General features: G+C 38.2%; 1 protein-coding gene across 1 annotated transcript in view; it reads right to left on the bottom strand.

Moving 5' to 3' along the window:
- Positions 1–24,328, bottom strand: part of SLC12A2 (solute carrier family 12 member 2) — a 55,263-nt gene that overhangs the window by 7,015 nt on the left and 23,920 nt on the right. The window contains exons 7-22 of the mRNA XM_082300980.1: positions 24,022–24,130; positions 23,429–23,556; positions 23,257–23,341; positions 19,084–19,238; positions 14,374–14,481; positions 13,660–13,783; positions 12,367–12,468; positions 10,984–11,139; positions 10,114–10,213; positions 8,361–8,472; positions 5,996–6,136; positions 5,690–5,796; positions 3,829–3,908; positions 2,419–2,556; positions 1,734–1,781; positions 127–249 (exon numbers count right to left, since the gene is read on the bottom strand). Of these exons, the coding sequence (XP_082157106.1) occupies positions 127–249; positions 1,734–1,781; positions 2,419–2,556; positions 3,829–3,908; positions 5,690–5,796; positions 5,996–6,136; positions 8,361–8,472; positions 10,114–10,213; positions 10,984–11,139; positions 12,367–12,468; positions 13,660–13,783; positions 14,374–14,481; positions 19,084–19,238; positions 23,257–23,341; positions 23,429–23,556; positions 24,022–24,130 (1,816 nt within the window). The remainder of the gene's footprint in view (positions 1–126; positions 250–1,733; positions 1,782–2,418; positions 2,557–3,828; positions 3,909–5,689; positions 5,797–5,995; positions 6,137–8,360; positions 8,473–10,113; positions 10,214–10,983; positions 11,140–12,366; positions 12,469–13,659; positions 13,784–14,373; positions 14,482–19,083; positions 19,239–23,256; positions 23,342–23,428; positions 23,557–24,021; positions 24,131–24,328) is intronic.

Genomic DNA, 24,328 nt, shown 5'->3' with positions numbered 1-24,328 from the left:
GTGGGACTTTGTTAAATAGTACAGATTTTATACAGACTGACAGATGTCTATTAATAATTAATCCAAAATTACTCCAGTAAGTTTTTAATCAACATTTAAAGCTTTTTAAAGTATAAAGCACATTACCTCCATCATCAAAGAGCCACCAGACATCAATATTGCTCTTGCCTTGTTTCTTCTGGAACTGAGAACTGGCATCAAGAAGTCTTTGGTCAGCCAAGTTTAAAGGCGAGGACGAGCTCTTTGAATCTGGAAAAAACAGACGGTGAAAATTTTGGTTTTGGAGAGTTTTGAGTTTTGCTTAACTGCTTTGAAAATCACAAAACGCAACTCTTAATATTTTGCGATATACCTACTTTTAAACTAAAAATTTTCCTTTACGCCCCACAACCCAACTCCAAATTTTGATTGACTGGATATAAACTAAGTGGCTCTATTTAGGGAGTCTGGAGACTCATAATTTCAGCAGCTTAAGTCATTTAGCAGGCATCTGAGAAATAAAGGATGTGTGAGGTCTTTACACAGGCATTTGCCTGGACAATTTAATTAATTCTGCTCCAGAGCCTTAGGCCATGCACTCCACCTCTTGCAAATGACAGAGTTCCCCTAAAAATATGTAGAAAACTAATCTTACAAGAAAATACCATGTCCTAGGCAATTCTTTCCTTACATCAAGTTTCCTTTAAGCATGTGGTGAAATTAAAAGCTACTTATGCATATTGGGCCCCGACTTTTGCAAAAAGTACTGTTTTGCATAACAAAGTTATTTGATTTACTGACAACAAGACAATAATAGCACTTTCAGTTAGCATAGTATAGATAATTTTTTCTCAACTGCTGGAAAAAACCCCTAACTTCTTTCTCTTAATTAAAACCTCAGTCTGAGCAAGAGCCAGGAGTCTGACATTCGTCTCCATCCTTATTTTATTAGGAATTTTTTAAATTTAGAGCACATCTGTGATTGATTTACATTAATATACCACTTTATTGCATATTGGGACTTCTTCCAAACTGCCATCTTGTGCTTCAAGATGTAATCTCACTTTCCATTATGAAAACACAAAAGCTTCTAGCTGCTGAAGTTACGAAGAAAATGTCAAAACAGTTCAGAAGAACTGTAGTTAAGGCAAAAATACCTGATTAATGCAGAACAAGTCTGAAATAAACCAGGAAGTGAAAACTGCTCAGTTAATTTCTGAAAATGCTGATTTGAATGACTACTTTGAATTATTTCACATGTTCACCTCACTGAGTAGCTGTACTACACCTTAATTTTCAGGATATTGAAGTATTCCAAATAACAGAGCACAAACCATGGCTTTAGAAGGTAAAACTGAGAGCACTTCCACTACACTATCAGATGGTTTTTCCTGAACCAAGCAAGGACTCGGACAGACACCTGAGACACAGAATTAAGAAAGCAGAAAGCTCCTGAACACATTTCAAATGTTGCTTTAAGAGAAAAGCTTTTTAAAATTTGTTTGGTTTTTTTTTTTATTCTGACATTTATGCACAATGTAGCAACTTCTTCTGGGAATTTCCACAATGTTGTTTTTTTTTCCACAGCCTAGTCCCTAAGGGTGAAGCACATTCTAAAATAGATATGGAGAAACAAACACTGCATGGTTGGTATTTTCCTCTCAGGTACTTAGGTGCAGAAAGAATTACAAAAGGAAAACTGAAATCAACAATGTGAAAGAATGATTTAACACAAAAAGGTGGAAAATGCCTGCCTTTATTCAACAGTGGTTGTGTTGAAGTCTTTCCATCCTCGTCCTCCTCTGGAAGGTTTTTAAAGATATAAAATAAAAAGGTTAATTTCCTTTGTGATATTAATGAAAACAATACAAATGTAAATTAAAAAGAAACAGAAAACAAAGATGTGAAATGAAGTGCATTTTTGCACAGAGAACAGCACACAAATGCAGTCTTACCAAACCCTAGGATTCATTTGTACTTTAAAAAAACATATATACCTCCACTATCCATCTAACTATTAAGGCTTTTGCTTTGTAACAAAAAAGTTGTTTATTGTTGTGTCAAAGCATTCTGAATGATGAACAAACCTTCATAAATTTAGCAGCCTTCCAATCACTCGTAACATACAGATGTGGGGCAAAATCCTCAAGCATTTTTTAAAGTCTCTCAAACTCAGAAACAAAGAAAATGTATTTTAAGTCACTGCCCACCACCTGTTTTATATAGGGGACTAGAAACAAATACTTATTTTACATACTGGTAAGCTCTGAACCAAAGTACTGAAGTGATTAGACATCAACATCTATAAAAGCATGACACTTTCACTCCACTAACAGAAAAATCCCTCAACAATCCCTGGGCAAAGAGAGAGAGGAATGGAGGAGGGAATGAGAGAGAGGAGGAGAGGAAACTCAGGTTTCATTGCTAACCAGCAGTTACCTTTCCGTGGAGTGGGAGTTCTTTCACTGGATGATGGAGCAAAAGCTATGGAAGTGTCTGTCTCAGACTTCTTGCTATAATCCACTTTTACTATGACATCCTTGGTGCAGGGCGACTTCTCTTGGGATGATAGCAAATCTTTGTGAAAGCAAAAACATATTAGAAGCCACTATATTGTTACAAATGGTATCAACAGAGGTATGTGATTATACAGCGATGGTTCACAATTAAATGCTATTGCAACTGTTACACCATGGCAAAGAGGGCAGGAAGGCTTCAGAGCACAAAGAGGCAGCTTCTCTGAGCACAGCTGTCATTTTCTGTTACCTTCCCAGGTTATGGTTGTTGATTGCATTCCTAGAGTCTAAAAACAGAGCTAGGTAACACTGTGGAACTACAACTGCAAGGCAGGAGAGGGGGAAATCACTCGGTGCAATGTTTTCCATTTCTACTTTTAACTCGAAGAGGAAGATGAGCCGTAAACATGGCACAGACCAAGTGTGTCTGTCTCACTGCCAAGTCTTTTTTCCAGGTTTGGCTTCTGTGAAGCAGCTGTCAGAGCTGAAGCAAACTCTCAGTCCCCAGTGGGTACAAAGATTCTTCTTACACCTTGGTGTCACATTCCCAGTTTTCTCAGCAGTGTTGTTTCCACACTGCAGGTTCACTCCTTGCCATTTCTCACACTCCTCTGCCCTCCTGCACATGGTGACAGGCTCCCTGACTCTCTCCAAATACTGAAAAACATGGTTTTTTTTCCAGTGAAGGAACCCACTCTTTCAGGGGGATGCCCCTCCTTGTGTCATTCCTGCTCATGGTAGCAGCATTGTAAGGAGCAAGCCACAAAAAAAATTACATATTATCACATCAGTAAGCAGCTATACCAAAGCTCACAAGCTTGGAATTCAACTAAAATGACACCATTCCACTTAAGAACACTACTGACAAAACATAACCAAATCTTCTACATGGAAAACCTTTCCAAATTTGAGGCAGACTACTCCGAGTCCCTAAATTAGTTTGTGTAGGGGTTGGCAACCCACACCAAACACAATGGCATTCCTGCATTGCGCAGTATTTGTTGTGATTTTCCCAATTACTGGGCTTGAGCCCCAAATATTTGATGCCAATTTGCCAGGATCACTAGTTAGTTTCAGCAAGAGGCAGATATTCTGGAAGCAGCTGTACACAATCTGCAAATACCGAAAGGTGAAACATGCAGAAAACCCAAGTTCTGCTGCTGACCATGGGTTACTACCTTGCAGTTCAGACTTACTAATTTCACTGAATTTTACTGTACCACAACAGTGGTGTTCTGCTGATTTTTTTATACTGAGTTTTAGTATTTTTAGAATGCAGTTTTACAAGGGAATTACAACAGCAATTCACCAGATGGAACAACGTAAGTCATACCTTGGCCTTGAAGGTGAGAAATGTCCAGACCCTCCTGGAGGCGAATGACAACTACACCATACTGAACATCAAAGGCATCACTGAACAAAACCGACAAAAACAGAATATTTTACATCTCTTTCTTTACCAAATGAAAAATGCACCCTCCCTGAACAAATTCCAGCGATTAAGCACTGCCATTGAAGTCCAACATCATAAATTTGCTTCAGAATGTCAGTTTCAATTCCAAAACATTAACTGCATCTCTAAACTGAACATCGTATTCAGAAAAATAATGTCTAGAAAGGATACCTATTCCCTCTCCCCACTCTCTCCACTACGTCAACAGTGATTAAACAAAAGCAACATTAATAGGTCACTCAAATTCTGCAGAGATATAAGACACACCAAGAAATATAAAATTTTATCTCCCTCCATCATAAAAGGGATTTATTTCGAGTAGATCTTTTTGATCTCAGAACTACAGATTTCTGACATCTTTCCAAAACATTTGGGTGTTAAAAACAGCTAAGATGATGTAATTTAATATCAAATTAGCTATAGGTTAGCTATAATGTACCTAGTCCCATTACATCTGATAAATTTGGAACTCACTGAATTCAAAAATAGAGGCAGAACATCATTACTGTAGAAAAGAGCAAAAACCCTGAATAAATTGCTAAGTAAAAGGGGAGTAAAATTATTAACAACCCCACCCCCAAAATATAAGGAAAACATTAACTTAACCAAATTATACAGTTTGTATTAGTCATTAATCACCATCCTTTACATATAAATGCCTCATTCATTACAAACAACCATAAATCAGAAAACTCCCTCCCATATCATTTCCAGAGACAGAAATTCCTCAAGATTTCACTAATTAAACACTTTCCTTTAAGAGTATTAAGACTAGATTAGAAATGTTTGAAGTATCAATGTATTCTGTAAGTGCAAGAAAAATTGAGGTTGATTTAAGATTTACTGTGTCTATTAGTGAATGTTTTAATTTCATTATTTAATGTGTTAAGATTTTTAGAGATCAGATGTGTTTCTATTGTGTGCTTCAGAAACTTTTAGTTTCCCAGAAATACATTTGACCTGCAGTTATTACCTCCTGAGGTTTCTTTAGGGATGTGGAGAACCACATGACTTGCTGACCTTGACAGATCTTCCTGCAAAAGCCATCCCAAAATAAAATAGGAAAAGAAGAAAAACTAACCAACGTGTTTCCTTATTTTTCCACTGTATTTGGTACTCCTGCTTTTCTCAAAGACCTGCATGAGATGACTTTTTTTTGTCCTTTTCTAATATCTGCCTGTAAACCCCCATCCTCTCTCTCTTAAAAGCGCAGAAAATGAGAAATATAAAGCACAAAGGAAGTGCGTTAACCAGCACTTCAGCTGAACACAAAAGCCTCTGTGTAAGTAAAATAAGCACTATTTCTTTCCTAAAGTGTTTGGGCAGCAGCACAAGTTACTCTTAAATTTTTCAGCCACAACTGGTCTGCCTTTCAGTACTGCCAAGTTACTCTGGGATCTCCTTTCTCTTCTCCTTTCTGTACTAACTGGGTGTTAGTGCTGTGTATCTTGTGAGTGAAGTCTTTCTTCTCCTTTTCAGACAGTAGCTCTCAAACCTCAGACCTCTGCCACAACTCTTTCTAGATACAGAAGGTTATTATGAAGTTTTCTAATCTGCCTAAACTACAAAGACTTGCTTATTGATTTCCGTATCAGAGAAAAAACCTTAAGTATTGAAGACAGTTGAATGGAAAATCTAGGGCTCCCTGAAAGAGACTTCATGTAACTAAGAGCTTTCTTTACTTACTACCAAACATACTAAAATGAAACATAGCACCTATAACTTCATATTTTCTACTTACTGGAATAAATTGATATAGGTTTCAACATCTCTCATATCACCTTGTCTCCAGTTTTTCTTAAATCCAACAACAAGGGTGTTAGGTCTCATTCTACCCAAACCAGCAGCCTAAGGAGAACAAAAAGTATTTTATAAAATAACATGTTACTGACACAACTAAAGGTCCTATTTTCTGCTTAACAGAATAATAAAGTACTTTTCATCAAAGCTTTAGGATCATTTTGCAAAAGGAACATATTTCAAAGTATAAAGCCACTTCCAATTTTGATGTGCATCTTGAGCACTTTAATTTTTTTTTTTTAAATACCTGCATTAAGTATTGCCCTCCATCCCTCAAGTCCTCTGCATGCACTGGTGCATAGAAAGCTTTCATCTTGTTTTTAATTAGCCATCGCTGATACTTAGCCAAATCAGTTGACAGTTCCTTCATGGCCTGCCTCCGAGGACCCTTTCAAAAAAAGGAAATAATAAGAGGGGAGGGAACAAAAATTAAGAACAGGAGTAACGGGAGTAAAAAAGCCCCTCCCACTTTTTTAATGTCACTGCTAGAAACTAATTCAAACTAAGAGAACCTCAAACATGCTTGCACACCACCAAATACACGCCAAACCACAAAATACCAGGCATTATCAGCAGCAAAGACTGAAAAACTTTTACCATTTTCAGGAAGAGGGTTGCTTAAACTTTAGCTATCTTGTTCCTGTAGAGCACAACCCTCTTCCCCAGGGGGTGGCACAAGCTTGTCCTCCAAAGCACAACACAGTTTTAAAAGAAATATACACAGATGTAGGATGACTTAATATTACGCTTTATGGGAGTATTTGTATCCTGCAGTCAAAATCACCTCCTCTTTAAACACTTCCTTTATGTTATTTCTGTTAGGATGAATCTTTTGTGTTCCTCCTAGACATCAAAATGCAGAATATAGGACGAGGTATAATCAAGAACAATGCAGCCCAGTTTTTGCAGAAGGACACAGACTCTGACCAAATGATCAAAGCTACGGAAGAATGAGGTAGTGCCACCCTTCTTGTAACGAAGTACTTTTAAATAGGGAGGATATGCTCCCAAAAAAATCTTCAGAGGTGCTTTCCTACAAGGATAACACCACCTTATTCTTTTCTGTATAGCCCTACTTTTCAAAGGCAGTGATCACAGATGCAGCATCTTACCTCCCTAGCATTACTTGGTTTGTCCTTTCATATTCACTGAAATACTAAGTTTATATAGGCAGAAATTAAAAGTTTAAGACAAAATACCTGTATGTGCACTGCATTAACTTGATTTGCTCTCATCTCTTCATTAGATCAGAAGCAAGTCATATTTAGTAAGTGCAGTAAATTTAAACACATTTAAGAGTAATCAGTGTTTTTATTCAAAGTCTTTTAGGTGTCGTCACCAGCACCCTCAGCTCTGTGTCAGCTGCAAACCTGCTGAGGGTGGTCCTGCTCTCCCTGCCCCTGTCACTGTGCAGGTACTGAAGAGGCCAGTGCCAGGATACAGCCCTGAGGGACACCACTCGTCACCAGCCTGCAGCTGGACATGGAGCCATTGACCACGACTCTCTGGCTGTGTCCATCCAGCCAACTCCTCATCCACTGAACCCTCCACCCTTCAAACCCATGTCTCTCAGATCTGGAGATATGGATGTCACATGGGACTGTGCTGAAGGCCTTGCAGATGTCTGGGTAGGTGACGTATGTCAGTCCTGGATGACATCTCCCAGTCTCACTTAAATGTTCTTAGTGATGTGACAGAAGTTTGGCCTTAAGATAGAAGCAAAACTACACAATCCCAATGTGTTAAAAAGCATTTACCAATATTTATCAGAGATGCTACAGCCTCTCTGTAGCTAAATGGAAGTTTTGGTACAGATCACTGCTTGACAGCCACCCTACATCTCAATCAACACAACTCATGACAAGCTGATTCTGAAGAAAAGTTACTTGAAAATAGCTTCTTTCCCATCATCACAAAACCACTCTTTAGGTTTGCCACAGAAGACATCAAGTAGTAAGAACTGTTCAAATTATGCCCTTGCAGAACCACCCCCACACACCCTCCTCTGCAAAAACATCCTCACTTGATATTCTGACAAAAATACCCAGGGATACTTAGCGAATTATCAGAGGCTGGTCAGAAAGGGAAGAGGAAACACATGACAATTAAATGAACCCCATAACTGAAGGAATAAAAAGCTACTTGGAAAGTTAAAAGCAATTTATAGCTACTGGCTGAACAGATATTGACTTCCCTGCTCAAGAAGGTTTCTTTTCTCCCAGGCTTTCTAAGAACTCTACATGGGAATCAATCTCCCAATGTTCACTTCAATTAGAAGTAAAACATCCTTCAGTATTTAAGCATCAAATGATCAAAGGTATTGATTTTTTACAAATTTTCCCCTGCAGTACACCTAACTGGAATAGTGATGACCCATTCAATAGCAAAACTTACCAGTAAATCTCTTTTTGTATCTTTTAATCTCTAATAACACTTTCATGTAAAAAAAAAAACAAAACAAAAAAAAAAAAACAAGCAAATAAACAAACGAAAACTTAAAACATGAACCAGAAACAAAAAGCAAACAGGTTAAAAAAAAAACAAACCAGACCCCAAAGCAGACAAGAGAAAAGCACAACGAAGGTAACTTTATAAAGACAGAATACACTTACCATATGCACATGGCCACAGATCATCAAGCCCACATTCTTGGTGAAAGCATGGACAAGGTGAAGCAGAGCTGGACGTGCGTTTGGAGCACCTGTCATAATTAAGCACTGAGGTCTAGAATTACGAGGGGGGGAAAAAAAAAAAAGAGTGTAATTAATCTAGAGTTCTGGGGTTTTTTATTAACAGAAAAGTTTCTTTCAAATATTTACCATAACAACATGATCATCACTGCAAGTGTAATAACCTCATCCACTTTTATAAGACTATGTTAAATTAAGAAAAGATCAGTTGTTACCCAACTGTCAGCAGATCTATGACTAATTGCATAAAAATTCAGTAATCCCATTAAATCTGAAAATCTAAACATTTAAAAAGTTCAAGAACAGATTTTAGGCAAGACTAGGTCAGAGGGATTAAGTTTTTCTCCCCCACTAATAAGTCACATCCCTTGCATTTTGTAGCTTATAGATTCTTCTCTGTCCAGCAGAAATCCTGGAACTGTATGGTCATTTTTACATTACTTTCCTTCAGAAGGCAGAGCCAACCTAGTTCAAGTAAGTCAAAGGCAACTTTTAAATCAATTTTAAAAGAGGAAGTGTCCCAACTTCAGAACTCAGTTCAGGTGGCCAGTTCATATCATATGAATCCCCTACGGTAATCTGTCCCAATCTCTTTAGCTGCTCCATTTAATTTTCAATGTTGGAAACACAGAATGGAATCAGAGAAGATCACTGAATCTAACCATACACTTAACAGTACTAATTCCACCACTAAACCCTCAGTACCATGTCTACACATCTTTTAAATACCTCTGGGGATGGTGATTCAACCACTTCCCTGGGCAGCGCCTTTCAATGCCTGAAAATCCTTTGGGTGAAGAAATTTTTCTTCATATTGAATCTAAACCTCCCCTGGCCCAGCCTGAGGCCGTTCCCTCTCCTCCTGTCCCTGCTCCCTGGGAGCAGAGCCCGACCCCCCCGGCTGCCCCCTCCTGTCAGGGAGTTGTGCAGAGCCACAAGGTCCCCCCTGAGCCTCCTTTGCTCCAGGCTCAGCCCCTTTCCCAGCTCCCTCAGCCTCTCCTGGGGCTCCAGACCCTTCCCCAGCTCCGTTCCCTTCCCTGGAGACATTCCAGCCCCTCAGTTTTTTTTCCTGTTGATGGCGCAGCTTGATGTAATAGGCAATGTAACACTTGTAAATAAATCACATCAGGGATTCTAATGGCACTTTATGACCTCAGAACGAAGAGCTGCTTCCTAATTAAACTTCCAGTTTTGTGGTTTGCACCTACAACAGCCAGCACTTTTTTTTTTAAGTCTGGAAGTGGAAAGCCCATTAATACTTGTATTACTACATTTGTAATTGAGTTTTACTGTCATATTCTTTGAGGCTCTGCTGGTACTTATCACAACTGATTGACACATCCTATTCCAACTGTCTGTACACACGCAATATAGATGTTTTATCTTGTATTTCTGCAGGAAAATCTAATCATTTCCAAGAAAGCCCAGGGGTCAGAACTGGAGTATTTTCCCAACTGACAGGAAATGCCATGGATGCTTTCTTTGAAAAGAACCTGTTGCTGCCAGGTTCTTCATAACCTCGGAGGATGGCACCTGTGTCAAGAATCCCACTCAATCTATAATTCCATTTATTTGGATGAATCCCAGGAGATGAACACGGACTTAAAGGAAACCCTGACAGCAAACCATGTGACAGCAGCCTAGTGAATACAGAATTTCCTGTCTAAGTGTTCACCTGAAGTTTTTCACATGATCCTCTACTCCAGAGAGCCGAATGGAATGCTGCAGTGCATTCAGGTAAGTCAAGGCTTGAGTTGACGATCCCCAGTTCACATCTGTTGAAAGATTTGAGGTTCCAATGTGTTGTTTACAGTGGTCCATTGCAAAACTACATGATCACAAAATGAATGCTGGATACCAACTGAAAACACAGATTTAAGCTACACCTTGATAAATTTTACACAATGCTGGTCAACAAACCCTACAGCTAAACAGGCTGTTATTAATGTTATTTGAAGATAACATTTCTGTAGAAGTTTTAGCAAGAAGGGAGAACTGACTTTTTAAATCTCCACATTTCTAAGACCACAGTAACGTCACAGTCCAAAGAATACCACTTGAAGAAAAACTGCTGTGCTGTTTAGTATCACAGCAAAGAAAAACCTGAATCTCAAAACATTGCCTGAACAAAGTCAGATACCTTCAGTGGAAAACTGCTAGATTAAGTGGATTATTATCTTTTTGAGGATTAAGATTAAGATTAGATCAAGACATTATGATCTTTTTGAGGAAAAGAAAGACCCCACTATCATCTCTTCTTGCTCCCATACACATCTCTTGATAGCCACAATGAATTTACCATTTTCCACATGCACATCTCTTCCAATTTGCATTCAGACATTTATGCCTAAGTGGCATCTTCATAATTTAAGAGAAGGGGGAACAGCAGTCACTATGCAGGCAAAATTCTGTTTAATCTCAAATAAAAAAGCCTGAAACAGAAGTTTAAACTAGTGGTCCAAATTGTTGGGGTTTTTCCCCAGCAAAGCCATCACTTTCTCCCCTCTTTCCCTCCTCCACAACCAAAAGAAGCCCCTGGACATACCTGGTTTCTTGTAAGTGACATAGATGTAAAGCCCAAGCACTATGACATAGGTTAGAAGTGCTGCCCACCAATTAATGACAAACATTACAATGCAGCACAGAATAGCTCCAACAAGCGAAATCCACATATTGTAGTATTTGAAAGCAGGGCGCCAACCTAGTCAAAATAAAATTTTGGAGGATAGAAAAAAGAGGGGGAAAATTAATTTTAACAGCACTACAAGAGAAGGAAGGCACTGTGTCTTTTTCCCTTCCCTGGTATTCTGCATCCATTTCATGTGAATGTCTGAGTTTCAGTGATGTAAAGAATACAGTCTGGCACATGTATGCTTTCAATTTTCCAACACCTTTCAAATGAATTTGCATCTTTCTCACACAGATATGCAAATGTTCCTTATTTTGTCCTCTAAAAGCACAGATCAGAAGCAAAGTCTGAGGATGCTTGTGCCAGTATGTCTATTGAATCAGGCTGCAGGAACTTTTGGCAATAGCTTGTCTGACATTTGACTTTTCCTTTCAAAGGCACTAAAACATAAATAATCATCTCATACCTCAGTTTCTTACACACTGCTGTTTTTAGTTGTGCATTTTTACTATTTCACATAGAAATTCTCACTACATGAAAAGGAAAAGGACAGATATAGCCAAACAGAAATTGGATACATTGAAGTTCTGGACTGTCACTGTTTCACAGCCTTACTTACTGCATGTTTTTTCAAAATCATGCACACCCCCACAAACACATCCAAGATTAACAAGTCTATTAAATATAAAGTTATTAAAGTTAGAACTGTTATGCATACTGGCATGCCCATCCTCTTAGAAGAAAAAAACCCCAAAAACTACCCCATTAGTAACTTAAGAAGCTTTTAAGGGAGTTATTCCAGTACAGCTGCATGTGGATTGGGCATGATGTGCATCTGTTCTGCAGGTACCAGGATTTGGCTTATTCCTGTAGTTAGCCAACCTCCCACACTAAAGACTATTTAAATGTGGCAATACCACCAGCAATTCCTGTTTCTTCTGGACTGGAAGATGAAACACATTAACAGAAACTGAAGACAACAAAAGGGTGGTTTGGCAACACCAGATACTGAATTAGCAAGAAAGCTTTCTTCCAGAGTTTCTGAATAAATTCTGAATTATCTTGTGCTCCCTCAGCAAAGATGATAAAATTAGTAGGTTCCAAGCACTACTGAATCACCCAGTTCTCAAAATATCACACGACCCAAGCATACAACATATTAGGCTTTTAATGCCATGAGAATCAACTATACATTTAATAATTAAAGTAAACCTTCATTTATCTTAATACCTTTTAAACTGCATTTATGTGTAAAGGAATTTCAAGGCTAAACTCCCACCCCTAAAATGCAGTTCCTACCTGGGGATTTTGCAAGAGAAGCATGGAATACAGAGAAGTTAATCAAGGCGTATGAGGCCAAGAAGAAATTAGAAATAATTGGAGCAATGACATTCAGTTCAGCTGTAAAATGAAAATAAAAAAAAAAAAAAGGAGGCTGTTATCAAAGGTATCACCCAGTGGCTTTGCAGATTACAGAGTAAAAATTCTGCTACAAAGAACGTTATTTTATTATATACTCTAAGGAATGCAGTTTACCCTTTCTGCTGACACAGCTTTATGTCCGTGATGTCCTATTTACTAAGTTATCTTTTAACAGTTAGAAGTGCAGCTTTCAGTTTCAAAAATATAACCACTACCAAGTGTTCTGGAAGCACTACATACTTTCTCAAAATCATTAATTGAGAAAATTTAATTCCCAGCAGGGCTTGGATCAAACAGTGCACCAATACACTGGGTTCTGAAGAATGCCAGAATTATTACAGACCAACACCATCACAACAGTGATGCTTGCATCCTCTTTAGTGAGAGGGAAAAACCTGATGGTTTCTCCTTTCCACGAGGCAGCATGGTACAAAACATTTGTATGTGTACTCTCACCATAATAATAATAAAAAAAAAAAAAAAGGTGATCAAAATGCAGAATGTGCCATCCTAGTCTGCAACCTTCTAGTTGCAATCAAACTTCTAGTCAGCATGGGTCAGTAGGGACCCCATGTGTGTACCTCTGCCTCAAGCAGATGTGGAAGGAGGAGGACAGAGCAAATTGGGAGAAAAAGTTTCAAGCACCAGCATAGGACTCGTGGATGGACACAGCACAATTAGTTTGCCACCTACATAGAATACATGTAATTAATTATCTCTAGACTACCTTTAGCAACAGAAGTGTCAGCACTCATCTCTAGTGTTTGGAACTTAATAGAAAAAACACACTTTCAATAATACTGCTTATGCAAGTTTGTATTTTACTGAAGCTGTCTATCACTATTAAAAATCTGAAATAAACTTTTCTGTTTACAAGATGTTAACATTAACAGCTCTATCTCAAGCAAAGGATGTATTTCTATTGACCGAGTACCTAAACACAGATACCTGTGGGTAAAAAGAGAAGTGCAGTTAAAATTTACTGCAATTCTTGATAGAGTTTTATCTAGAAAACAGGAGAAAGTAAGCCTCAAAATAACCAGATTTAGAATTATTAGAATTAAGCTGTGCATTAGATCTCTAGGACCCTGTCATCAAGTCCACAGCATGGACTGGAATGCTTTCCAAAGGACAGAAGGCGACTGAGATTTACTAAAATGTCAAACTAACCAATTAATATGAATCCAAGAGCAATTAAAAATGTTAGAATATATCCTCTCAGTGGTTCATTGTTCTTCCCGTAGCCTTTAGCAAACATCTGAAATCCTGGATAAATGTTGTCTTTGCACAAAGCCTAAGGAAAAAAAAAATCAAGAGTCAGCATGCATTTTGTTCATGCCATCTTACATTGCATATTATCTTTCTGAACACTTCCTGATAGTTTGTAATCATCATGGACTAATTGTATTCTCAACTGTCTTTGCATCTCGACATTTTGTATTTTCACTATTCTATCCTTCAGTAATGTCTAGCTGCAAGAAGCAGCTTTGCTCTTCTGTAAGTAACTATTTTACTTGACTACTGCCTTACTATCACAAAAAGTCTTTGTTTAGAGACTGTGTTTTCTCAGGAATTGGAAAGTTTGCCCAATACACACAGTTCTCTTTACCAATACAACTGACTCCCCACTCAACTTTTTTTAGCCCAATTAAAGGAGGAGATTCAATTGCTAAAAAGAAAGTAAAGCAAAATACACTCAGGAACCATCAAGAAACACTAACAAACTGTTCTCCCATTCTAAACAGCAGGTAAATATTAGAACAATCTACTGATGTCATCTGATATGGATCATGATGGAAGTATGTCAGAGTCCCCTTCCAAAAATCATGACTCAAAATTAATTGATCAATCTTCAAAACATTATGGTTTTCTTCCCTTACTTACCTGGAAGATCTTAGGAGCACTCACAAGAGATGCTAATGCAGATGACAGGGTGGCTGAAAATATACCTGCAGAAATCAGTGGTGCAAATCCTGATACCATGCTCATCACCTGAAAGCAAAATAATTTTTTTTAAATGTGTGAAAAAGTACACTACACAAATGGATGGCACCATTAACTACAGAAACAGAAAAAAAATAGTATGTACTCTTCACTTAAAAACTGTCTGAATACCATGCATTCACATAAATGAACGAACTAGAGACAGATCAGGGGATACAAACGCATCCTGATTTCAGGACAAGAGATGGTGGCTTTTCACACATATTATCCAGCCCTGTGATTCAAAGGCCAAACATCTTCATGGGCTCATAAGAAGATTGGAGGTAAGTAATGGAAGAAAAACAGTTTGGGATTTGTTACATGTTTCAACTAGCCTATTGCTGACTTAGACTTAATGTGGTTTCAGATAACTCAAGTGATAAAACAAGTGAAACTAGAGAACATCTTGGGAACGTTTATTGTCTTTTCTCAAAATCTCCATCATTTTAAGTTAGGCTTTTTTTCCCATTCAAAACCACAAGGTCAAGATAAACTTGCTTCCTATCTCCCCAAGATCAAATCCCAGCATATTTGTAATCTCAGTGATAGAAATCAAATATGCAGACCTTGGTAAACTGGATGAGTAACAAGCTAGTACCTTCCAGTACCTTAAGATGCCTTACAAGAAGGAGAGAGCTTATAAAAAATGAGTGGCATCCCTGTCTATGGCATGTGGATTGGACTAAGATCTTCCTTAAGGTCCCTTTCAACCTAAACCATTCTGTGATTCCCCTATTCTACTGATTATTTCTGTAGTTGCATCCAGCTGTGACGTGAATTAGGATACACAGCTGTGTATTTAAAAAACATTCATGGTTTAATATAATACTTTTCTTTATGAAACAAAAGCCAAAGTTGCTTTAAGAGGGCCAGGGCTGAAGAATTTTATACCATCTTGAAAAAGCTTATGTTTTTAGCCAACAGACCAAACCCAGCAAGGTGCTTTTCAAGCAAAATGTGGTTCTGCATCATTTGCACTGGTTACTTGCCCTTTTCACCCTGGCAATCTCATGGAAATTAATCAGAAGAGTGACTGAACGAAGGCACGAAAAAACATTCAGAAGTGTCCCATTTTGAAGTTACTGTCACCTGAAATTGCAAAATCTGCTGTCTAAATAAACCTTACTAGGTCAGACGTTCTCAGACACAATGTGTAGGTGACTGATGAAGTTTTGTTCACATTCCTAGGGCTAAACTCATGGTAAAACTTAGTGGATTTCTGCAGATCAGACCGACAAAGAAACTGCTGGGCCTCTCAGTCAGCTGTGTACTACATCAGGTTTCATGGTCAGTTCAAGGCATGCCTTGTTTAAAAAGAGAAATTTAATAAATGAAGGCTGCAAAAGATGAAAGTAAAGTATCTGTCAGAGTAGTGTAATGAATGAAGGAGTGAATTTCCTGACACCTACTTGCAGTTGTTAACAAAAAAAGGCATGCCAGGCCTATAATCATAAAGGAGTAAAACTAACAACACATCTATTAAGCAATCCCTCCCGTGCCCCAGCTTATTTTAATTTTATAAGCAACAGAAGAAGGTTGCAGTTTCAAATGACAATTTCTAATAGCCCTACATTATGTTATAGAAGAAAACTTAAGGGTGTAAATGCTTTACTATTATTGTAGAAAGAAACTTCTGCTATAGCAACATAGTAACAAGTGCAGAATAATTTTTATAGAAGCAGTATGTAAATTTTCTTCCCTGCAAGGATGGCTTAATCAATCTTCCCTGGTTATAGACAGAATCTGTGTACAAGTCTCCATCATTTTTCTTCCCGTCCAATGTAAAACATTTTTATTTTGATGCCTTCACTTTACTACACTTGCCTCAACTTGCTATTTCTTCTTGCAATCTACTCATATTTTTTATTTTCTTTCTAGGTTCTGTCCAAGGCCTCCAATTATGTACACGCTCTATTTTTGACTATTACACGATTGTTTTATAAATTTGAGAGATATCCCAGCAAAGTGTATGCACAGGCAACACCACAGATAAGGCTGAGCAAAGCTCTGTATGTCTTTTAATTTTTTAAACAGCTCTTTTGTACAGCCTGATCCACCAATTTTCAGATATTTCTCTAACAGTACAATAGGAAAGTTAAAAGAAAATCCTCCAGTGTTAATTAGAAAGCCAGAAACATTTTAAAAGCTAGCAAATTATGCCCTAGGTTAAGAGACTTTATGAAGCTCCTCTAACGTAGGAGAATACAGGGGGAACCAGATTCAGCAGAATCAGTGTGCCATGGTGTTAAACTCCCCCCCCCCAATACAATCCAAACCTCTTGACCATAAAACAAGGAGCCCACAAAGGCAGCTACCACAGCACTGAAATTTTGATCCCTGGAAGATCATGCAGAACTGTACGGGCAGAATGGCCCAGTTGCCACTGGTGTGGTGACACAGACATCCAGGTCCTGCTGGTAAGGGCCTCATTATGTTTGCCTGGCACTTAGAGTTAAGGCAAGTCTCTTAAATTTCAAACATTTGGGAACATGAAATTTTGACTATTTAGTTCCTTGGTCCAGCACTGTGGAGCAAAACAAAAATGCTGTATTGAAAAAACTGAGTTCCATGCTACTTTCAGCTTTCATCCAAAGTTGCAAAAAATCCCTGCATTTTAATTACCTGAAGCCGTAACTTTTTCCTGGGAAGCTCTCGGCTGAGGCTATAGAGCCCAAACCACATTTTTGAAGTTACTCTTTTACCAGGTGACAGCCTGGGCACAGCATAACCACTGACACTAAACAGAAATATCAGACGCCTGTGAGGACCTGTAATTCACTGACTGTAACAGAAACTGAAGATGGTCTTTCTAGGCAAGTGTGACCAAGCCTGTCTCACCAGCTGTCCTCATCTGAAGTTTCTCATCTAAGATTTCCACTTGCTGCCCAAACACACCCAAACCCTGGGCTGCCGCAGCAGGAACTTCAGATCAGTTCTTAGCCAGAAGAACTGAGCGCAGCACAGTGTCCTAAAGTGGTAAAGTCATTAAGCTGTGCACACAAACTGGCACTTTCTGCCCGAAACTTGCCTATTTACAAGCTGCAAGAGAAATAAAACAATCTCCCCTCACCTTAGGGATTAATTTTAGTTTGTGCAGTATTTGTTCTCAGTTATTTACCACACAGAAAATAGATGTTTGAGCTTGAGGTGCACAAGCTTGGACCTCCCTCCCCACACCATGCCCTGCATATGAAAAAAGGTTATCTCTCCTTACAGCTAACAGTCACAGAGTTGAGAGCAGTTCGGTTATGAAATGGACAAGTCTCTATTAGATAAACAGCCTCTCACACAAACATTTTCCTTCTGACATCTTCTGAGGAGACAGAATCAGACTCTTTGCAGAGATGCACAGCAAAAGCTGTGAGGATGAGAGAAAAAACAGCAAGAGTGTTTTTCTAATACCCAGGTCCCACTGGGTATTAGAAAAATTAAATTTCACAGAGAAGGTTTTCAAAACTCCAACAAAGCAGGGGGGTGTGAGGGCCACTGCGTTCTCAGTGCTGCCTCTGGCCGTAAAAGTGACCTTTCCTCATTGCCACCAACTCATTTTTCCACAGAGAGAAGCAAGAATAACTTGGGAGGAAAAAATACTCAATAAGAAGTACAAGTAACATTTATGTTAAGAACCTTCCAAAGTCATGACTTAAAGACACCATCAGAGGACACCATTTACAGGCTATTCACAGCTGTACATCTGACAGTATGTTGGTTCTTTTCAGCTTAAACGATGCAAGTCGTTGGATTTTGCAAATTTGTCAATCCCACAAGAGCAATTCCGACTTTCTCCAAACACAAACAAAAATAACATCACATAAGATACTCAAATTATTCCACTATAAAACTTGTATTAGTGGATTTCAGCTCAATCTCTAGCCCACTTTTTGTGCAGAATTGTATTAGAACAACTTTGGGCAAAGATGGGACTACCACAAACCAAGCTGAAAGTAATGGGCAGTAAGTACATTTTCCTCAGATTCTTTCAAACCCTTACGAGTAGTTCATGGACAGCCCCAATTGGCTGTGGTGAAAGACTAAGAATTACCCCTTAACTTGTGGAGGATTTTTAAATACAGTAACATCATGTTTAATGAAAATTCATGACCTTACTGCCATTAAAGAGGATGCTGTGATGAATACATAAAACAGTCTGAAAAAGTCAGTGTATTTTCTAAAAAACTTAGCAAGCAAATTACTGACAGAGGCTACATATGATTACTCAGCATCATTATTGAAAAATGAGTACATCTACCCCCACCAGTGAATGGTGACATTCAGGTACCTAAAGAAAGCTGCAGCACTACCACCTGATCTAAGCAGTTTACTCAGAAAAAGAGTAAATGTTTATATCATGTGTATGAACACCTAAGTGTTTTCAACAATCTTCTGCATACCTGCTAGAGTGTACCCCACACCTATTCCAGATAAAACTTGTATTTATGGAGATGAGTATATGTAGCCTATGAGTTTTCCTAATACGAAATTAAAAAAGCCCAAAACAACAAATCCAAGGAAGAAACAAACAAATACCCCAAAACACAACCCCCAAAACACCAAATCAGCCAAAAAAACCGAACATAAAAGAATATACAGATTAAGGAGAAAGTCTTGTACCTGGAAATTGTTCATCAGCCCATAGTGACACCCTGCCGGAGACTGACAGGATGAGAAATCATAGTTTAGTTTGCAGGCTGCAGCAGTGCAATTTGTCAGCTCGGTGACAATGGTGTCATTAACGTTCCCTGTGGCATCTCGAACTACACAGGAACCTACAGTGGACACAACAATAAAAAAAGGGCATTAAACAAACTGAACCTCAAGGACATGGGTTAATTCCTTCTTACGTAATCATAATCTAACAGAGGAACATTAAAATACAGCATTTAATTTTTTAACACACTGAAGTACTAAGTCTATCCTCAATATGAAGAACAAATACAGAACAACTGCTCCCTTGACTGAAATAATCTTTAGTTTTTTAATAAAACTGAGTGTAGGAAGAAGTATAAAGCTCTAGCACAGAGAAAAATGATGTCAGTAGACTTGCAAAAGTTTAAGAGCCCAGTTTTAGCTTAACATACTATTTCTCTGAAATGTGAGTTTCCACACAGCTCCTGAATTGAAGTTAGTATTATGGAACACCACTTGATTTGACAAGACTGGCACAGGGTACCCAGAGAAGCTGTGGCTGCCCCTGGATCCCTGGAAGTGTCCAGGGCAAGGCTGGAGCCACCTGGGATAGTGGAAGGTGTCCCTGCCCATGGCAGGGGGTGGAACTGGATGATCTTCAAGGTCCCTTCCAACACAAGTTGTTTTATGGTTTTATACTTTCTCTTTTGGTCAATTTTCCTAGAGGAGTGCAGATTTGTTTTGTATGTAAAGATTCTGTTGCAGTTGGCTTTTTTTTCCTAGTCACTATGGCTCAGACATATAAAAAATGTAAATTCTCATAAAAGCCTGTTGCCATTTCCCAATGTTTAAATAAGCCATCTCCTATGTGACCATGCTATTTTTAAGTTGGTTTCTTGGTGAAAAACAGATACACAGTACCATTTCTTCCACATTTTTTTATAATTATCACCTTAACTACTGCCACCAGTTCATCTACGATTACTTTTAATTTTACTGGTCAAGAAAGCGCTGGAGAAACAGCATTTCAGCTTGTCAGTACTAAGAAAAACTAAAGAGGACTAAAAGGCCATTAAGTCATTTATGTCAAGAGGGTTTTGCCTCATATATGACAAAAAGTAGATCAGATTAAGTATTATTTAATGCTCTGTGGTTTAATAGCAGAAGTAATCAAACTGTTTGAACACCAAGAAATACTTCCAGGAACTGGAACTAAACAAGGAGTGGGGAAAAGTCTACAGAGTCAATAAAATTCCCTTTAATCTTTTAGGAACTTGAATGACAAGAAGTGCCTTGCAGCAGAACCTCATGACAGCTAAGGACCTAAATTAACTGCAAAGCAAGGAAGAAGGCAGAGATCTGCTGCAAGTTTAAGTTTATTCAGTAATATTCCTAGGCATCCATATAAGTTGTCTCTCTTCCATCAGGAAAATTAATTCCTAATTACCTACACCGTATTTAGATTTTTCTAAGCCATGAGAATTTGATTACAGCCCACAGCAATGCCTGGTCCCAGTAGGTGGACATTAATTAATCCTTTCACTCCTCATTTCTCTTTTTAGTTACTTATTATGCCCAGTTGGTTAAATTACAGTAAGAGTTTCCTACACTAAGTACCTGTCTTATGGTTTTCTTGTGAGTATGTGGAGGGTCTGGGGTTTTTTATTGTTTTCTTGTTTAACTGGGATTAGAAGTAAGAGGAAAATGTTTCTCCTCCTCCAGTACACAAGTATTCGCCCCAGTCACTCAAGCAGTATATAATGGATTTGACAACACACTTCTCAGCTGAACTATTTGTAAATACCATTTTGTTGGTGACAGATTGCAGTGGCAGGTCCAGTATTGAATAAAATACCTACAGTGCACTATCACAGCCCTCCTCTTCTTCATTTTTGTCAAAGTTCAGATCCAAATGGTTAGCAGAACTTTCACATGCAGAGTCAAGTATGACAGAAAGGAACAAACTGAATGTGGGCCTGACTATGAGAACAGAGCTGGGCAGGCTCTGTTCTCAGCAGAAGACACTAGATATAAATAAGTCTGGACACCTTCTGTAACACTCATTCAGAAAAGTTTCATTTATTTATATGATTCTGGCAGCACTTTACCCTAAAAGTCTCTAGGTCTTCCTTCCTGTGAAAACAGGATTTCACCTTTTCACAAGCATTTATAAGCATGTTCCTGCCAAAGTCAAATAGAGCTTTGCCATCCTTTAAGCCTGGGAAGGTTTACAGACATCGCTATCAAGGGATCTTCTTAACTACATGAATTCCAGAGATACTACAGCCCTTCAGACTGCAGTTCAGAGTGTTTAATTTTTCAAGTGCTGTAAGCACCTACAGTACGACTCTTGTTAATTAGTTTTACTTTCGTAACTACAGGAAGCAGGTCTTAATGTTACTCAGAACTTTGGCTTTTTTTTACTAGGGCTTCCCTTGTTTTTAAAGCAATAAATGATGTTCTTTGAAATGTATCTTTCAAGATTTTGCATGCAAATTTGCCTGTGAAATCTGCCTCCTCATGCCTCCTGCATGTCTGCATTAGTCCTTTGCTAAATTACAAAACTGCATACCTACTTCTCACAGTTATCTGTTTGAAATAGCTGCCTGGCTCCAGCAACAGGATGAGTAATTTTCCTTTTTTCAGCCTCTTCTATTCAGTTTAGCCTTCTTACTTACTATAGAGCATACAAATAGTCAATTAAATTCAGAACATCTTCTTCCTCTTCAGATACGACTACTCTGCAACATTTAGTAGCCCCTCAAATCTTTAGTGACTTGCTTACCACTACTCTGGGAAAGGAATAGAAGTATTTGTATTTGTCCAATATTCCTAATCCAATGCCTCAAAAGGAGCTAAATTTCATGCAATCTCTGACTCCTGCTGCCTTTTTTTAAGTAGCACAATTCAAAGCATAAGTCAGTACAAAGCACGACTTTTCTGATGAATCAAACAATTTCACGTCCGGGTGGTTTTGCAAACTGCTTCTTTTGTCAGTTTTTATATTGCATTTTTCATGTCTGGAAGCTGATCAAAGTATTCCATTAGCAAGTGAGTATTAACATTAATTTTAGTCTTGTGTGGGTTGAGGTTCCAAACGATTCAAATTTGGTAGCAAGAGGTCTATGCAGTCAATCTAATTAGGAAATGAGTGTAGCTCATTATGCTGCACAAAGCACAATGACTACAGAGCAGCTATTTGGCAGAGCTACACTCCCATGTTAGCCAACAGAGGCAGACTAGCAAGATTGGTATCTTTGGAAAGGAAGTATCATTAGTGGTAAGATCAATGGTACTCTCATAAATGAGAATTTCATTCAAAAGGCACCACAGCTATTATAAAACTAGGTCTTTAAGAAAAAATATTATTGCCATCAGAAACTAGTTTAAGTGATGTGAGTAAAAAATATTTCCAATCACAGGCAAGAAATATGCAAGATACCATTACAATCCTGTACTCTTAAGGTTGCTAGAATTATTTTATGGGTGGGAAAAATGTGGTTAACCACTGGTGCTCTACAGCAAAACTGGTATCAACCCCAGGGCAACTTCTGTGGAACATTTCAAACAACTGTGGGGTGAAAAAGACTGGGAAGAGAAGACTCAGATCAGTCTGTGATTATTTCTCCTCTTTACACAAGAACATGACACTTCCAAAAGTGGGCTGGCACTTCTTGGTCTCCTCCCTCAACTGGGGAATTACTGCTCAAGCATCCTCACCATGGTGCTGTCTGATCATCCCACAGTTCACTTCAGGTAAGTGGCTGATTAATAATCCTCAAAACAATACACGTTTTTTCAGTAAGTACTTCCTGAAAACATGCTTTTCTAATCCAGGGATTATCCCACTGGTAAACTGTAAATCCTTCAACATAAATAACCACAACAAATGAGGAAATACCCGTAAGAAGTCTTTTGTCATCTCTAGTCTGAAGCAGTCACTTTTCTTAGAAAGGCATCAGTCATTCCAGGAAATTTTAAAACCACCTGAAAACTGAATCTCCCAACAGTAAAAACCAGAAACCTTTGGCTATTACTTTCCCATGCAGGAAAGTCAATTACATAATGACTTTAACATAACAAATTACATAAAACCATATCAAAATACATCCTCAGAACGAACGTGAAAGGATAAAGTTAAAAACATTCTCTATTTACCTACAGATACTGCAATTCCTACGTAAACCAATGTAGTGATTAAGATGGCCAACAGCGTTCCTTTAGGTATGGCTGACTGAGGATCCTGAAAGAAAAACGTCAGTGGACAGTGATGACAGAGGTCAATGTACACTCAAGTGGTCATGAAGAGTATTTTTAATTCACTACTTACCGCAAGGTCCCCTGAGATATTTGCACCAGCAAGTATGCCAGTTGCAGCAGGGAAGAAAATAGCAAATACAGAAAAGAAAGTTTCCTCTTGTCGGAAATCTGGTCCAAAATTCTCCATGAATATTTCGGCTGCAGGAGAAGATTTAAGTCCGTCAATATTCACATGGAAGCTAAAGTATTAACCCATTCCAGCCACTACTAGACCAGTTAAAAAAGCTGACAGTCACAGCACCTTCTTAAAACTAAGTGTAGAACATTTAAGCCCTAAGTCATCACTTCAACTCAAAGTAAAAGTCAACACACTAAACTTAAGCAGATTTAAAGGTAGAAAAAATACTTACAGTATTACATCCAGCTTTTTAAAATTTAATATACTCAATATTAAGCAAGTAGGATCAAGTTTTGACCCAACAGCTTTAAGGGACAAAACCACAGAATTTTGAAAAAATCAGGAAAAAAAGTCCTGAATCAATTATATACATATATTATAATCATAGTTGGATAGGACTACAAGATAGATGTTTAATTTACTTCTAACAGCCTATTTTGCAAAAAAAGGTATTGTTTACCATACTGTAAACTGTTCCAACATACCTTTATAACCAAAGAACCCTTTGGGCTTCTTGCTGTCCAGAGGAATAAATGTTCCTATGACAAAGTCTCCAATAGCAAGTATGAGGATCACCAGCAGGACTATCTGTGCCTGAAACACAGTGATTGCTGTCAGACAGGAGAACTTGTTCTTTTCACAGCATCAAGTGTTGTGCTATAAAATAGAAATGTTCACTTGATTCCAAATTCAGCTTAGCCTTCTCAGCATATTTTCCGCAAATAAATGAGGAAAGCTGGAGAGAACTTGTACAATGATTTTTAATTAAGAAATAGGGATAATTTCCAAGTC

This window comes from Coloeus monedula (genome assembly GCF_965178545.1).
Source record: "Coloeus monedula genome assembly, chromosome: Z".
Lineage (NCBI taxonomy): Eukaryota > Metazoa > Chordata > Aves > Passeriformes > Corvidae > Coloeus > Coloeus monedula.
This window is presented reverse-complemented; position numbering and strand designations above follow the sequence as displayed.